This window comes from Penaeus monodon, chromosome 30, assembly GCF_015228065.2.
Source record: "Penaeus monodon isolate SGIC_2016 chromosome 30, NSTDA_Pmon_1, whole genome shotgun sequence".
In the NCBI taxonomy this organism is placed as follows: Eukaryota; Metazoa; Arthropoda; class Malacostraca; order Decapoda; family Penaeidae; genus Penaeus; species Penaeus monodon.
In genome coordinates, this window is record NC_051415.1 from 17030116 (window position 1) to 17031262 (window position 1147).

General features: G+C 39.0%; 1 protein-coding gene across 1 annotated transcript in view; it reads right to left on the bottom strand.

The window, feature by feature from the left end:
- The window catches only part of LOC119592564 (transcription factor HIVEP3-like), a gene marked incomplete at its 5' end in the record, with an annotated part of 91776 nt that overhangs the window by 7911 nt on the left and 82718 nt on the right, over positions 1-1147 (bottom strand). The window contains 3 exon segments of the mRNA XM_037941440.1: positions 1-33; positions 535-670; positions 800-1147. Of these exon segments, the coding sequence (XP_037797368.1) occupies positions 1-33; positions 535-670; positions 800-1147 (517 nt within the window).

Below are 1147 nucleotides of genomic sequence, written 5' to 3' on the forward strand. Positions count from 1 at the left end.
TAAAACTCTTTCTTGCTCTTGCTCCATCTTGCCCTGCAATAGACAAATTTGAATTCACTCTATAACTAGCAAAAATATTAATCTTCTCTGCAAACACAAAATATCTAAACAGAATGAAGGCATCTAATGATTACTTTTCTTAACCACAAGATGCAAGACCTTGAGTAACTATCTTTCCCACCTCACATCTTTGGACATTTATTTTATAAGCATGTTGAACTAAAAGCAAAATATACTATGGGCAGTGGTATGTGGGAAGTTTCCATGTACCTCACAGCATGGTACAGACAGAATTAAGGCAAAGGGATATGGTGGTGGCAGGGGGAGTGGGTGGGGGACGAACTGTCTAAGGAGAGTGGACAAGGTGAACAAAGCCTTGTGTTTACTGACTACACTTCCAAAAGTGTGCCCCAATACCAAGGGGTTAAGATAATGAAAACAGAAAGAGAACATCATTATTAAAGATGTTATATTCAGAGTATTCAAAACTTAAGTTAACCTTGTTTCATAATTCAAAACATTTCTAAAACTGACCTGCATTGCCAAAGCCTCTTCATTGACATGGCTCTCATCAACCACAGTTGGGACAGGCACAATGCCCATCTCCATACACCGTTTATAATGAGCCTTAGACCTTAGATGTTTGGTCAGGTTGCCCTTGGTTTTAAAACTGTGAAAGAAAAAATTTAACTTTATCCAATCATTAACTTTCACATAATCACATATATATAAATAATCATTTGTATTCCCAACTGATTTTCTTTTCATCCTTTTTTTTCAAATATGTTAGGTTTCCTACCTGAATGTGCAGTGGCTGCAAGCATAAGGGCGAAGATCTGTGTGAGTACGGATATGCTTTTTTAACATAGATGGCTTTTTACAACGAATCTCACATACTCCACAAACATATCTCCCTCGACCGCGGCCTCTGACATATGTATAATCTTCAGAGCTTTTAAATCCTCCCTCAAATATTTTGATGCGTTTGACTGTACTGCTGTCTGAGGTCTCGGCATCATCACTACTCTTGCTGGAGGGTTCAGCACATTCCTCCTCTGGTTCACGTTTTATTGCTGGCCTGTTGTCTTCACTGGAACCTGGTTCACTTGTCCTTGTCACTGGGTCTTCATTCTTCACTAACTTTGGG